Genomic DNA, 14,944 nt, shown 5'->3' with positions numbered 1-14,944 from the left:
GGGCCAGACACTTATCTCACCCCTGGAGACTGGAGGCAAGGGCAAAAGGAACCGGGTATCAGGACCAGTCTGACTGTCAGGCTTCTTACTCAACTTCTGTCTCCCTGAAGCAGGAGATCTAGAGTGATGAATATCTGTAGGAGAGTGAGGACGTTCTGCCCTGAGGTCCCAGTAAGCAGACACGCTCTGCGGTGGGTGGTGGGCACACAGAGCAACATGTTTGAGCTGTGGCTGGTCTGACGGCTGCTGAGCTTGTCACACACGTAATTAGATAAACTGGTGGAGCACAGAGACTGGTATGGAGTGTCATTTAGTAGCTGTGACACAGGGGCCTTGATCTTAATTGAAGGCACAGTGGGGGAGGGAGCTCAAGGAAGTCCCACATCAACTTCTTGCCCTAGTAATTTGACATCTGACTTGGAGTGATCATCTGAAAGCTCACAGGCCAGCCCCGGCTCGGAAAAGGCCACTTCTCTTGCCAGTCTTTTCCCAAGCTGCCTCCTGGAGGGATAGTCTGCCCATGTCTGTCTGTCCCTTCACTACTGCTCCCTCCTTCCTCCTCTTCCCCTCGATGTCTTGACGGCCTTCTAAAACTTCTGTTTGCTGTGACAGAACACTTCACAAGATTAACTTATAGGGGGAAAGATTTGTCTTGGTGCACAGTGTGGTGTGTGTGTGTGTGTGTGTGTGTGTGGTGTGTAGTATATGTGTGGTGTTTGTGTGTGTGTGTGAGTGTGTGTGGTGTGTGTAGTATGTGTGTGTGTGTGCTGTGGTGTGTGTGTATGGTGTGTATGTGTATGTGTGGTGTGTGGTGTGTATGTATGGTGTATGTGTGGTGTTTGTGTGTGTGTGTGGTATGTGGTGTGTATGTGGTGTGTGTGTGGTGTTTGTGGTGTGTGTGGGGTGTGTGTGTGGTGTGTAGTATATGTGTGTGTCTGTGTGTGTGGTGTGTGTGGTGTGTATGTGTGTGTGTGTGGTGTTTGTGGTGTGTGTGTGGTGTGTATGTGTGTGTGTGTGTGGTGTGTGGTGTGTATGTGTGGTGTTTTTGTGTGTGTGTGTGTGTGTGTGGTGTGTGTAGTATGTGTGTGTGTGTGCTGTGGTGTGTGTGTGTGGTGTGTATGTGTGTGTGGTGTATGTGTGGTGTTTGTGTGTGTGTGGTATGTGGTGTGTATGTGGTGTGTGTGTGGTGTTTGTGGTGTGTATGTGTGGTGTGTGTGTGTGTGTGTGTGTGTGTCCAGTCCATTACTGGAGGGGAAGGTATGATGGCAGTGGGAATGTATGTTGGTTGTTGTTCACATCATGGTAGAACAGGAATCAAGAGCAAGGCAGAATCCAGGGGCTGGGCATAGTCTTCAAGCTCTGTCCCTAGTGACCCACGTCTAGCTGAGCCCCATCTAACAATTCCTCCTTAAGCCTTTGCCGTCAAATAATAGAGGAGCCGGGGCACAAAGGCATAAACTGTGAGCCTATCTAGGGCTTTCCAGATCCAAGGGTCACCATCCCCGTCCCAGAGAACCCACAGAGCCTTGGAGTGGCCCCCCTCATAGGGCCCTCTACTCTTTGCTGAGGCCTTCTATGGGGTTCCTGTTGTCACTCCAGGCCCTCCAAGGGATTGTATGCTGCATAGTCACTAACGTGTGGATCCAAACATTAGTAGACTGTCTCCAGTGAGGTAGGGAGAGAAGAATAAAGCAGGTGCCTGCATTTGCAAGGACACTAGGGTGCAAGCACTAACGGACGGGGGGGGGAGGATCTGGAGCCTCACAGAACTTCTTCCAACAAGCTAGCTAGCTTGAAGGTCTCACAGGAAAGCCCTGGTCCTGCAGGAATCATATCATATCACATCTATCATATGGTATTCCACACCATAGCACAGCATAGCATGCCATATCAAATCACATCATATATCATGTCATATTCACCAATCATCTATCTGCCATCTATTTGTCTGCCTGGATGATCTTTGTGCATCTCTCTCTATCTCTCTCTCTCTCTCTCTGTGTATGTGTGTGTGTGTGTTATATGTATGTGTGTGAACACAAGCACAGAGGTCAAGAGGGTGTTGGGACCCCCTCCATGTCTCTTACTTTACTCTATCAAGTTGTCAACAAGATCCAGCGATCTTCAGGCCCTGACAGATCTGGGGTTCCAGGAGAACCTGATACCACCCCAGCCTGTTATTTTGAAACCTGAACTCAAGTCCCCGTGATTGTACAAGAGCTATTCAAGACTGAGCCGTCTCCATGTCCCTGTGTGGGTGGCCTTATATAATCAGTGGCCGTGGTAGAAAGGGACAGAGAAAGCTTACATGGTTCTGAAGGGATTCTGACTCTAGGATTGGGGAGTGAGCCTGCCAGTGGTTGACACACCTCGGAAGTGAGTGAGTCACAGGGGTGGAGGTACAGAGACAAGCAGGAGAGGAGCTGAAGACAGCGGGGACAATGGCGGAGGTGGGAGGCTCAGAGCCCGTAGCTTGTTTCTGTGCATGAAATCAATGCAGTGCGAGACGTTCTCAGTTCAATAACTTATTAGCAATTTTTAATTACTGGGTTGTAATTAATTTATTCAGAATGCAGCTGTTCTGTGGCGCACACCACACGTGCTGAACAGATAGTGTTCTTGCGCATTTGCAGGGGACTCAGACCAAGACGTTCCTTGCTGAAACCAAAAGGGAAATAGTCAAACAACACACACGTTTGTTTGAAGTCATTTTTTTTCTACTCTGGACGCAGATTCTACAAATGGGATAAATGCACCCCAAGGAAGCTGAAGTGGGGCGTGTGTTTGTGCTGGGGTACGGGTCAATTTTCAGTTCAGCCAGTCTCTATTTGTATACATTGATGCTGGCCAGATCCACAGAGTGAGGAGGGGACCCCCAAATTAAAGACTGCCCAGTGAAAGGACTGAAGGAGCTGAAGGGATTCACAACCCCATAGGAAGAACAACAGTATCAACCAACCAGACCCACCCCCCAGAGCTCCCAGGGACTAAACCACCAACCCAAGAGTACTCATGGAGAGACCCATGGCTCCAGCCACATATGTAGCAGAGGATGGCCTTGTCTGGCATCAATAGGAGGAGAAGCCCTTGGTCCTGTGAAGGCTTGTTTCCCCAGTGTAGGAATGCCTGTGTGTTCAGGGAGTGGGTGGGTGGGAGGCAGAGCATCCTCATAGAAGCAAGGGGGGTGGGGTATAGGAGGGGGGAACCAGAAAAGTGGATAACATTTGAAATGTAAATACATAAACTATCCAATAAAACAATTTAAAAATTAAATTCTTTAACAACAACAATATAAAAAAGACTGCCCATCAATTTCTATCCATCCTCGAGATCTCGGTCTTGCGTCTTGTGAGAGAGTTGTAGACTGAGAATGTATAAATGCTAGGGATGGGAGCTGGCCTTCCTTCCAACTGTCACTCCCCTAACCCCCTCACATAGCATCAGTTTGAGTCCACACTGCCCTGCCTGGCCCTTTCCTGAACTCATTTCTCCCTGGGATCCAAATTCTAGACACTTGACCCTTTCTGTGCCCCTCGAAACCTTCCCCACTTTTCCTACCTGGCACCCCCTCTGTCTTCAAGAACTGCCTCCTAAGGTCTCCTCTGCTGAGCATGCCGCTCTCTCCTTCACACCTTCTGACCGCTGAACGTTTTTCTCAGGCTCTACCAACATTTCTCCAAACTCTTCTACACATTCCAGAAATTGCTTTCTTACTGGGTATCGGATTCTCTTGCTTCTTGCTAACCAGCTGGGGAAACGGAGACTCAGCTCTCTTCACAGGAGGAGCCATTTGGAGGAGATCAAACTCCAGTTACTTCCTGAAGAAACAGGTAGGAGCCATCTTGTTTCCTCTAGCTTGAAGAAAGAGTCACTGTCCCTTTTTTTTGGGCCCATATCCAGTGTAGCCTCTGTGTTCTTGTGCAGCGGTGACAAGTACTTGAGAGGACAACTGAAAAGGACAAACTCAGGGAGTCAGGCCATAGTCACATGGCCTCATGCATTTGGGTAGGATGCGGTGGTAGTGGGAAAGTGTGGTGAGGAAGGTTCTTTACCTCATGTTTGCCGGAAAGCTGAGAAAGAGACGATAGGAAAGAACAAGCTCTGAAGGACACGGCCCATGACCTGGCTCTTCTACTTCTAAACACCTCAAAGAAGGACACTGTTTGACAAATCAAGTCATTAATGCCAGAACCCCAACCCTCATAATCCCAGTCCAGTCTGTCTGTTTCTCTCCCTCTCCCTCCCTCTCCCTCCTCCCTTCACTTTTGATGTTTCTGCCTCAGCCTGCCTAGTGTTGGACGATGAGCTCTTGTGTCTAGGCTCCTGATCCAATCAGTAGAATGTCCTCACAGACATACTGAGCGAAGCACTTTGCCAATCTCCTAGGCTTAGCACAGAGATGGCCTAGTTGGAGAAGACATACTTGGCCCCAGAAGCCTGGGCTTCCCTTTACCTCCTTGGGTCTCAGTCTTTCCTCGTTAGAGGGCGTTCAAGCTAGAGAAGCCGCTCCTCTGGCACAGTTAAGCCACACCCCCTTCTGCCACACTCAGCAGAAAGCTCTCACACACCCTGGTGACTAACTTCTCTTGTGGCTGGCACAGCCAGGGATGAGAGTAACAGCCCCTGGAAGGGCAGACGAGGTTTACAGAAGTCTAGAAATGGCCCTGGGAAGGCATGGAGCCTAAGTTAAGCTCTGAAGGCACCAAGATGCATGTAGCTCAGCAGCAGCAACAACAACAACAACAACAACAACAGCAACAATAATTAACGACAATAACAACAGTAAGATAAAAGGAAGGGGAGAGAGAAAGAAAAGAAGGTTCTTTGGCAGCAGGATTTACTTTACTGACATGTGGACAAGGAGCTGAGTTCTCATGACTGTCCATCAACACTTAAGACAGAAAAAAATAAGAAAGAAAGAAAGAAAGAAAGAAAGAAAGAAAAAAGGCAAGGGAGCTGGAGCGATGGCGCAGCAGTTAAGAGCCATTGCTGCTCTGGCAGAGGGTGGGGAGTTCAGTTTGCAGTGGCCGCATGTGACGGTGCACAAGTGCTTATAACTCCAGTTACATAGGATCTAAAACCATCATCTGGCCTCTCACCCACAGACACAGACACACACACACACACACACACACACACACACAGACACACACACTCACACACAGACACAGACATACATACACATAGACACACACACACACAGATACACACATACACACACACAGACATACACACACAGACATACACACACAGACACACTCACACACAGAGACACACATACACACACAGACACACACACAGACACACTCACACACACAGACACACACTCGCACACAGACATACACACAGAGACATACACAGACACACACACAGATACACACACACAGACACACACTCACAAACAGACATACACACAGACACACACACACACACAGAAACACACATACAGACACAGACACAGATACACACATACACACACAGACACACACACACACACACAGACACACACACTCACACACAGACACAGACATACATACACACAGACACACACACACACACAGATACACACATACACACACACAGACATACACACACAGACATACACACACAGACACACTCACACACAGAGACACACATACACACACAGACACACACACAGACACACTCACACACACAGACACACACTCGCACACAGACATACACACAGAGACATACACAGACACACACACAGATACACACACACAGACACACACTCACAAACAGACATACACACAGACACACACACACAGAAACACACATACAGACACAGACACAGATACACACATACACACACAGACACACACACACACACACACACACACATACACACACACATTTTGAGAACACTAATATTTGAAGGCTAGAAAAGCCCTGTAAGTGTGTGGCCTGCTCATCTTGTAAGATGTAAATGTCTGTTATTTTCTTAGAAGCATGCCTCTGAATCCCGGGCAATCTACAGAACCTCTGCAAACACTGCAGACTGAGAAGGCTGAAGACGGGCTCTAACCGCCAGTTTTGCTTCTATAGTTTCATGGTTTGTTTGAAAACCCGCCCAAATGTGCCATCACATCAGCCGTAGAACCCAGCCCTAGTTTGGTGAGGGACTGCTTAGAAGGCAAGTTCGTGGGAGAGAGAGCGTGACTTCAAAACCCAGGCAGAAAAAGTGCCTTTTAAAGCTGTGTGCACGGAGGAACACACTGTGACAAGGCGCCTTCAGACACAAGCTTTGTCTGAAGTCAGGCAGCGAGTCCCATAGAGCATCTGGCTGTATGATCTTGGTGGGATTTAGAGTTAAGGAAAAAGCACATCCCCCTAAAAGTCTTTCCTGGATTTCTCCCTGCTCCTAACTTTGAACAAGAGATGCCAAGCCTCTGGCCCAGGAGGCCTGGGATTAAAGCTACAGACTAGCCAGAATTTGAACTTAGTCTGATTTCTCACACAGGCCAATGACTCCTAAATGATACTGTATTTTATGTAGCTGTCACAAAAAAATTCTGTCACCATAGGGACTGAGGCTGATTGATAGCAGAAGTTTTATTATGAGCAAGGGGCTTAGAATTCTGACTCTTCTCTCTCATCATGTGGTGAGGGCTGTGTGTCACCAGCCAGCCCTTGGCAGAAGCCTTTCCTGCAGGGGTTCTAGACACAGTGCCACAGTCGATGTAATCTGTCATAGCTCTTCCCCTTGATCCCCATAGGAGAGACCAAGCATTGGTGGCTTCTGGGGACAGATAAACTCCTACAGAGTGGACCGTTCTCTTATGTGTTCTACATAGAACAGGAAACGGTTGGTTTTAGAGATTGTGTTTTCATGGACAAAAGTGTTTTCAAGTTTCCAGTGTTAATGACTTCTTGGAAATTGGGAATGAATGACAAATTCTCACCCATGGTGCTCATGCTGGTATTACACGAACTGCTGCCACTGTGAGGTAGGGGACAATGTTCACAGTCCCTCTCTCCTCAGCCCCCACTCCTCGGTCCTACCGAGCCTCTGCCATCAGCTTCCTATTGAAACCATGGTTCTGGAGAAAGTTTCTTGCCCAGGGCTGATGTGCCTTCCACCCCTATGAGCCCCTGTAAGTTGGTGCCTAAGTCCCTCCGGGACACACCCTAGAGCAGTGGTTCTTAAGCTTCCTCGTGCTGTGACCCTTTAGTACAGTTCCTCACACTATAGTGACCCCAACCGTAACATTATTTCTGATGCTGCTTTATAACTGTAGTTTTGCTACTGTTATGAATTGTAATATAGACATCTGTGTTTTCCAATGGTCTTAGGTGACCCCTGTGAAAGGGTCATTTGATACCCCCCCAAGAGGTCATGACCCACAGGTTGGGAACTCTAGAGGAATGCTAGAGACAGGGCCCTCCTGCCCGCCGTGCCTGGCTCATCCCTGGCAATAGATGTTAAAAGGATTTCCCAAGAAGTCCAGACATACGGATCAGGGGTAGAGAAGAAGTCCTGGTTCCTGATGGGCTTGATACACACAACCTCCTATAGCAGTCTCTAACTGCCACCAAGCTATCTGGGCTCTGAAGGGTTGTCCAGAGTCTCTGTTCCTACCTCTCTGCTCCTTTCAGGCTGGGCATCTCTGTGCTCTAAGGCTGTGGCTAGATTAGCTGAGAAGCAATGGTGACACATGATCTTGGTGTATTTCCCTCACTGTGCATAGCTGGAGCAGGCAGTGATGGCCGCCAGGCCCATGCTATAGCTGAAGCAGAGGACAGGGCCACACAGCTGAGACATACCAGAGCCCAGATGTAACCTGGTATCTTGGAATGCGTGGAGACATTGCTCCCGTGAAGGGGGTGGGGTCTGGAGGGTAACAGCTCCACACTGGGAAGGGGTTGGCTCACAGAACTGGTGATACACCACATTAGGAAGAGTCGGTGCACAAATTCAATCAGCACAGAGCCCAACTCAAGACTGCCCTCGTCATCCCTCACTGCGGCAGGTTTTGTGGCTGCTGTTTTTCCCCTCCTGTGAAATGAGAAATGCTGTTTGAATAACCGATGGCCGGGGAGGCTGTGCACACTCCAATGAGGAAATAAAGAAAAAAAACCTCAGAAAGATACAATTTGGGGGATATTGGAAACCAGAGAATGGAACATCAGTCTATAAAATTCAACACGGCCAATAAAGCTGGAGCAACTGGTCAAGTGTTTTAGTGCGCGCGGTTGCCGGGGAAGCGGGGGGGGGGGGGAGCACTTCCAGGCTTCTGTCCTCAGCTCACTGTCGTCTCATTTGCATAATGCACCTCATGATTTTGAAGCACCTCAACATTAGCATCATGACCACAGCAATGAAAGAGTCACAGGCTGAAGTGCACCTTCCCAGACCTCAGGCCACCACAGCAAACCCAGAGCAGCCTCTGCTACCGGGGTGCTGGAAGCTCATGGCGGAGGGGGTGGAGGCTCACATACCTGGGTTTTTCATGTAGATTGTGACTTCCCAACCCAGACTTGCACTCTGTGGCACAAGCACATGTCACAGGGAGCCTGTAAGGCCCAGCTCTTGGCTGCAGATTAGCTCGGAAGCCCTTGGTGGCCAGCACTTCAAACATATACATCCTTCTCCTCCTTTCCTTGCTATATTCAGAGCAGATCTCAGATCTCACCAGATCGAGGGCAGCCTTTCCACCTCTCCTACCCTGTAGCTCAGTCACTGAAGGCTTATCCAGCTGCCGTGTCCTGTTTCTATAGCACAGAAAACTTACTGCACACATGGCTGTTTCGTTTCACTCATGCTTGCAGACATCTCTGCAGGCCACGGTACACACTGGTCACCGAGGCCACATCGACGCAGGGAACGGTATTGTAGCCTCTAGCCTCTATATCCACATGCATCTGTGAGCCTCTGAGCATCTTTGTGGTGTACCGTGCTGGGTGCTTTAATACATAAAGCAGAATCCCTCCCCACGGCTCTTACTGCCTAGTCCCTTTCTTCCCACCTAACCCCCAGCGCATAGTGAGTCCTTTGCTCTCTGTCTCCACAGGTGTGTTCTACTGCCTTCGCTGATTTTGTTCAGAGCGTCTTTGAAAAGGCAAGGCATGGGATGCTCTCCCACGGGCTTGGGGACCACTGATCATTTCAAATGCACAGGGTAACTTCCTGACTCATAGAACTCTGTGCAGAGGGATACATGCGGTCTCTGTTGCCGCTTTTCAAGGACACATGCTGTGTGGAGGCTTGGGCTCTACCCTATTACCTGGTGCCTAGTGGAGACTCTGTATCTGTTAAGGGCTTGGCTTGGCCTCCCTAGAGTCTCTCCTCAGGGTGGGCAAGGGTGAGGATCTCTGGAGTGGGACTCAGCCTTAATACATATTACTGATAGGTCCCTACCGCTATTGGGTTAACGTAGCAACCCTTTTCTTTGCTGCCAGTGTACCCACGACCCGAGTGTCAGAAGACCCATCACAGCACTCTGAAGCACCGGCAAGGGGCCCTCTTCCTACCTTTGAGGAAGCAGTCCTTGCTGTGTACGCTGACAATCCGCTTGCCCAGCAGGCAGGCTGCGCGGCGAAGCTCACAGTGGTTCCCGTAGAGCCTCCCATCCGAGCCGCACACAGGCATGTAGCGGGGCCTGCACACCTCCAGACAGGGGCACAGGGGATGCCCTGTCGTCCTATTGAGCAAGCACCTGCTCCCATGGCTGCAGAGTTTCTTCCCGCAGGAGGCTGACAGCCCAGGCCCGGGAAGACCTGTGGATGCACACAGACATAGAGGGTTAGCTCAGGGCGGGAGAACAGAGTTGCAGACAGTCTATGTTGCTCTTTTAGGTCCCAAACACAAGAAGCACACAGGCCTTAACTTTTTGTGAGGCTGAGGTGACCCAAGGTGGGGTGTGGAGCCTCTGGGTAAATGGAGTCCATGTTCCTCCCAGAAGTAGTTATAGGAATCAAAAGGGTTGTTTTGCTGTGCAGAGCTCATGTTTTTATGAGATTCACTCTGAACATCTCAGACACAGCGCTGGCACATCCCTGAACCTGTAGGAGGACCCTTGGGGAATATTTGTGCTTTCATGGGTTTACTTCTCCTTGCTCTCAATGGGACAAATGAAAACACCTAGTTCTGTGTTCACTAAGTGCCTAAAACCACAGGACTGTTCATAGGCCCTGAGACCACTCCACAGACTAGAACTGCATCAAAAACATTATAAAACTGATTTCGTCTACCATCCCTTCCTCCATCTTTCCCTTTCTTCTTTTCTCCTCTTATTTCTTTTCCTTTTCTTTTTCTTTCTTTTGAGTATCTCATACAAACAAGACTGGCTACAAATTCCTGATCCTCCTGCCTCCACTTCCCAAGTGTTGGCATTGCATGCAAGGGCTACCACACCCACCATTTTTTTTTTTTTTTTAAAGTGATGATTTGTAGCCAGGCTGTGCACTAGGTCTCTGAGAGGTCTCAAAGATGAATAAGGTATAACTCTGTTTGTCCCTCACCTGTACATTCTGGTTGAAGATGAAATGTGACAAAGCCACACACACACACACACACACACACACACACACACACACACACACACATCCAGTGTGGTGGTTTAAATGAGAATGGCCCCTATAGGCTCATGTATTTCAATACTTGGTCTCCAATTGGTAGAACTGTTTAGGAAGGATTAGTAGGTGTGGCTTTAATGGAGGAGGTGTGTTACTGAAGGTGGGCTCATGCCATTTCCAATAAGCTCTGCCTCTCTGCCTTGTGCTTGTGGATCAGATGTGAGCTCTCAGCTATTGCTCCAGCACCATGCCGGCCTGCTGCTATGCTTTCTGTCATGATGGTCAGCGACTCACCCTCTGAACTATAAGCCCCCAACAAACTCTTCAATGAGTCTCTTTGGCCATGGTGTCTTATATCACAGGAGTTTAAAAGTAATTAAGACAGCCAACTCAGGAGGGAGCTATGGGAGCCTAAGAGCCACTTTTCAGCCCAATGTCAGGCAAAAGTATAGTTGCAGGGGATTGAGAGGGCTGAAGAAAAGAATCAAGAAGGGCTATGTCTACTCTGGGAAGCTACTGCAGAGTCTAGAGGGGAAGTGTGCTAAGGAGGGGGTGGGGGACCACACCATCAGCAGAGACACCAGCATCCTCCTCCCACCACCCCTGACCAGTCCTTTATAGCATGATCTTGATCAGGGGATAGAAGCCTGAGACCCTGGAATTGACAGTTGCCATACTTGAGTGTGTCCCCTGTGTCTAACACATACCCACAAGAATCTTGGGACAGTAGTACTCAGAGCTTACAGCCAGACAGGCGGCTGGGGGATGGCTTATATCACTGGTAAGAGAGAAGTCCACCCAGAGCATAAAACTAACATTCTGCCGTAGGAGAGGAGTTCAGGGAACTATGGGATGCCTCGTGCCACTAATGACAACATGGGAAGTTTTAGAAGAACCAAAAGTTGAAATCCTTACAACGTGGATACAGCGCTTACAGCATTCACAGCATTGACGGCTATGGGATGTTTGTGCTGTGCTGTGGGGCAATGGTCTCCCATGCTTGTTACGTCAGGACACACTGTAATCTCAACATCTGGGAGGCCGAGGCAAGAGGATGGGAAGTCCAAGGCTAGCCTTGGTTTCATACTGAGTTAGAGACTAGCCTGGACTACATAACATATGCCAAAACCAAAACTGAAACCAAACAAAAAAGCAAGTAAGACCAACTAACCAACCACCCACCCACCCAACCGAACAAACAAACCACCTCCCATATGCTATGCAAGACAAAATGGTTCTGGCTGTTAACACTGAGCCTTTAGGCCCAGCCTCTTCTCCCCAGGACAAACATGTAAGGGGGTGGGGCACCAAGAATCCTTCTTTTCCTGTTTTGGGTTAAGTCTGCTTTTCATCAACATAGATTTGAAAGGGGAACACAATCAGTTATGGGAAGATTAACTACTTGATTCAATAACTCATTTAAATTCCCCTAACCTTGGCAAGTTAAGAAATATCGACTTTTTTTTTTCTTGCATCATAATAAACTCGAAGGTCAACATATCTCTGCAGCATAAAAGGGCAAAAGCAGAGCAGGGTGTGAAAATCTCCTTTATCCGCTTGGCTGACTGTCCCAGTGGCTGCAAAGGCTCCCCCACTCCAAAGCGACCCTCCTACCCCAGCAGCTTTTCTGTGGAGGCTGGAAGGGAAGGGCGCAGAGAGCAGGCTCTTAGCAGAGGAGCTCTGAGCTGGAACCTCCCCAACACCCCCCCCCCAATCTCCTCACAGCCCTCCCTCCCCATATACACACAGCCCAAGGCTTCCGGTTGCTTTGCTACCAAGTGTGTTTGATTAGCAGCATCCTCCTGGGTTGTTGGGAAATGGGCCACTCTGGAAAGTGCTGGCAGCTACTAGAAGAAACTAACACAGAGCTGGAGTAATCAGCTTTTGTTTCTCTCCCAAGACAGGGCAAAGAAGTGAAGTATTACCACTAGATACTGTTTCTAACCACTAGATACTGTTTCTATAAACGGCCCTGTGCCAGCAAACCAGAACTGGTGGCCCATTTAGAAAAGAAACAGCTCAAGTCTTTGGCTTCCCAGACTTAGCTGTGATGCTCCTTCTCCAGCTATGACCATCTCCGTTCCCCCCCCCTCGCACCCCCTGTGTGCCCATCAGCGCTGATTTACCCCAAGGGTCTTTTTCTTATAGTGCTTCTTTCCTAGAATGTATGCCTCTGTAGGGACTGGACCCCTGTCCTTCTGTGGCCACAGAACACTCCGGTTTTAAGGAACACAACAATTTTAAGGACAATTTAGTGCCGATGTTCTGGTTCCAGGTCAGAGGCTGGCGTGGGGTGGGTGATGAGGGTGACACGCAGTGATTGTTTGGAAGTCCGTCTGAGCCTGCATCTCTCAAGTGGGGCAGGAAGGAGGTGGAGGGATGCGAAGCGTGGTTGGGGCATAGAAAATATACATATTCCTGGTGGTTCCTTCTTCAGTCAAGACACCCCTAGGGAGGCAGAGGGAACGGGGTGTCACAGGCCACCTCCTCTACCGGGCTCTCTTCTTTGAAGAACCAGATTGCATTAAACACCACTGTCCACTGCTCTGTGTAAAATGCTCACACTGATTAGCTTGCAGGTGCCTTTCCATAAACTGTGGTCTGAGGAGGTCACAGTTAAGAAAACACCGGTGCCAACCTGTGGCCATGGAAGACAGCGAGACTGCTCACTTCCTCCCTCTGCTGCGGAAATCAACTGTTGGCAAATATTTGATTCCTAATTATTTGCAATAAGACAAAGGGAGCTTTAAAGCCCCTTGCATGTCCCTCGCCAAGGCTGTGGACAGCAGGCCCCATGGGGGACTAACTTGCCTAGGCAGGAATAGGAGACACTGACCATGAGGTAGTTTCCTCATTAAACCAGCCCCTCATCACCACATCCTTCCTGTCATCAAAGCAGGACAACTTTCCCACTCCTACCGGGACGGTGATAAAACAGTAATGGGAAAGGTAACGGAGTGAGACTCCCAGCAACTGCCTCCAGTGTTTATGAGGACAACCGTGATGCGTGAAAAAGATCGCACATGCCTAATTTATAGTCATAAAGGAAGTCGTTTACCCAGGTTAAAAACTGATCATCTTGCCAAATAAGCTGCTTTTCAACACTAATTAAATTTACTGAACACGGGTAGACATGGGAATTGGTACATTAAGGGAAGCTGGTGGAGCCACTAACCTATTGTACTAGTTGGTGCTGAAGACCCTCTACTGTCATCCAGAGAGGACTCTGATCAGAGCGCTACAGACCTGGTGGCCAGAAGCTCTGAGCTTGGCTGTGTGAGGCGTGACTCAGTGCCAGCCTGAGCCCGATGGGAGGCTGTTCGAGGTGGGTATGTCCACGATAGCTCTGGATGCAGAGAAGGGAGTCTGGTCCACCTGCAACGTCGAGTGTGGCTTCCTCGTAGCACAGGTGGGTTATTTTGCTTCCAAACTCTGGCTCCTTGGTCCTCAGTAAAAGGAGGGTTCCCATCTCAGGGATGGTGTCCAGGGTGACACATGGGAAAAGCCACAGTTGAATGTCGCCTTCAAGAGTCATGCTGGCGTGCACTGTGATGGCGACAGAGCGAAAGACCGGCTTCTTTTTCTTACAGCTGTAGCAAAACCTCTGACGAAGCGACTCAGGGAAGGAAAGCTTTACTCTCAGCCACAGTTTGATGTAATCCATCATGGCAGGAGGAGCGTGAGGCAGCTGCTCACATTGTATCCACAATCAGGAAGCCGAGACTGATGGATGCTGGTCCTTAGCTCACCCTCACCTAGCCTGGGATCCCAGCCCATAGGACAGTGTCATAGTCCTTGTCGGTTTTCCCTCCTTACCTGAACCTTTCTGGAAACATCCTTACAGATAGGTCCAGAGGTGTGATTCCATAGGGATTCTAAACCCAGTCAGGTGACAGAGAAGATCAACCATGACAGCCATGATTATGTGAGTGCCACCAGAGTAGTGAGGTAGACACCTGGGTATGTTCCTGATCAATCATCTCTCATATCCTCAGCCCTCTCCTGCGCTTGGATTTTTTTCAGCCTCCCGAAACAAGACCACATAGACTTCTTTTGTTCATAGTCTACCCAGCCTATGGCATTTGGGAGAAACTAGTCTAAGATGAGGGGAGGCACTTTTCCACTCCGGATGGGGACTGCTGGCTGACATGTTCTCCCCAGTGTTGTGTCTCCATGTCTAGAATTCTTCTGGGTGGTACAGATGGTGGCCCCGCCTTTCCCTCAGCATGTCTTGGGAGTGTCTGTTTCATCTCTCAGAGCCACATGCCTCCTGATCGCCACCAGTGCTTATACAAAAGACCCCAGTGTGAGACCCTACAACCTCATGTATATCTATGAGGTCACAGAGATGCTCTAAGGAGTGAGTGGGCTGCAGAAGACAGAGGAGCACGCACAGTCTATCATCTGT

General features: G+C 49.2%; 1 protein-coding gene across 1 annotated transcript in view; it reads right to left on the bottom strand.

Moving 5' to 3' along the window:
* The window catches only part of FSTL4 (follistatin like 4), a 395,833-nt gene that overhangs the window by 170,096 nt on the left and 210,793 nt on the right, over positions 1–14,944 (bottom strand). The window contains exon 3 of the mRNA XM_080923298.1: positions 9,493–9,738. Coding sequence (XP_080779424.1) covers positions 9,493–9,738 — 246 coding nt within the window. The remainder of the gene's footprint in view (positions 1–9,492; positions 9,739–14,944) is intronic.

The sequence above is a fragment of the Micromys minutus genome, assembly GCF_963924665.1.
Source record: "Micromys minutus genome assembly, chromosome: 10".
NCBI classification, from domain to species: Eukaryota; Metazoa; Chordata; class Mammalia; order Rodentia; family Muridae; genus Micromys; species Micromys minutus.
This window is presented reverse-complemented; position numbering and strand designations above follow the sequence as displayed.